This window comes from Limulus polyphemus, unplaced genomic scaffold (genome assembly GCF_000517525.1).
Source record: "Limulus polyphemus unplaced genomic scaffold, Limulus_polyphemus-2.1.2 Scaffold955, whole genome shotgun sequence".
Taxonomy (NCBI): domain Eukaryota; kingdom Metazoa; phylum Arthropoda; class Merostomata; order Xiphosura; family Limulidae; genus Limulus; species Limulus polyphemus.
The window spans coordinates 170436-171761 of record NW_013666565.1 but is presented as its reverse complement, the minus strand read 5'-3'; the positions used below and the strand labels follow the sequence as shown (position 1 = coordinate 171761).

Sequence of the window (1326 nt, the reverse complement as noted above, 5' to 3'; positions counted from 1 at the left end):
CAGCTGTAATATATGCCTCCAAAAAACTCTGCAAGGATAAAAATATTCATACTAAAGTAACTGTGTGGAGCTCCAATGTATAATAAACAGATTAAAACAGGTCAGGCAAAACGTTACACTACTGTCACTGGTACTGGCCTAGATCCAGTAATTCAGAACATATTATATTCATTTATGTGCCGGTTATTGAAGATAGTTTTTAATTAATACTTACAGCTGTTAGCCTAACAGTAACAATATCACCCTCACAAGTTACACACCAGAATGTGATGAATATAAAAAATTACTACTTTACATATAATTAACTATGGTCTATCGTACCAGAATTTGGCTTGTATAATACTCAAACGTATTACTGAAGAAAAATAATTTCAAAGAACATAACAGTTTCAAGCGGAACAAAGACCATTTAAATAAGAAATCTTCGGACCGAATTACTAAGGAGCTGGTGACAACTATAGGCCATCCATCCCCCAGGGTCAAGCGTAACATATTGCGGCGACCGCCGTAGCGTGGAGCCTGCGCCCGCGGCAAATACGTCCAGCTAAGCAGCTGCCTCGCCCTAGATTAATGGCTCAGTGCCTCTTTGTTTCCTATACCTAAGTTAGATGCATTAATTCTTAAACTTACCAACTTGCAAGACATTTTCAACACATCCACTTTCATATATACGTAAACCCCGATAAAAAGGCAATTTTTGAAGGTCAGTACAACCACTGTTTTCACTTGAAAGTGAAGAATACATACAAATATCCTTTTCGTTTCGTGGGAAAGACCAATAAATTATCCGCCTCTGTACAGGCTCAGGTATGCGATTATATCTCTCTTCAATTCTCTGGAACGGGATATGTAACGCCACTACTTTTGCACTAATATCAAGTAAGCTATCCGGGCACCTTGAAATAACTGATTTCGAGTCGTTGTTTAACAAAATATCGTTGTTTTGCATGGAATTACTGCCTACTCGAAAACAACAGAACCTCCTCGCCGTCGCCATCTTGAAACATCTGATACAACCTTTATTAAACGCATGCGCATTGCTTTTATAATATACTATCCATACTGAGGGCCCACCTTACTCAGTATGAAGATCCTATATGAACGGATGTTTAATACCAAACGTCATAAATCTCGTGTTAAAGAGTAACTTTCACCTGTTCGTAAACAAAGTGATATCAACAAGCATGTCTTCCACGCTATGTCTTAGACGCTACAGATTCTATTTCAAGTTAATGAATTATATACAGCTATTTATTTTTAATTACTTCTGAAAGATTAGAAATTTTCATTTTTATCTATATTTTAGCTGATATATATTTCAACACG

At 36.7% G+C, this 1326-nt stretch overlaps 1 protein-coding gene across 2 annotated transcripts in view; it reads right to left on the bottom strand.

Annotated features, from left to right (window-relative positions):
* LOC106461427 (zinc finger SWIM domain-containing protein 6-like) overlaps nucleotides 1–988 on the bottom strand; it is a 75141-nt gene extending 74153 nt beyond the window's left edge. For both annotated transcript variants that reach the window (XM_022388386.1, XM_022388387.1), the window contains exon 1: nucleotides 631–988. In XM_022388386.1, coding sequence (XP_022244094.1) covers nucleotides 631–949 — 319 coding nt within the window. In that variant the 5' untranslated portion in view covers nucleotides 950–988. The remainder of the gene's footprint in view (nucleotides 1–630) is intronic.
* Between the last annotated feature and the right edge of the window lie 338 nt (nucleotides 989–1326).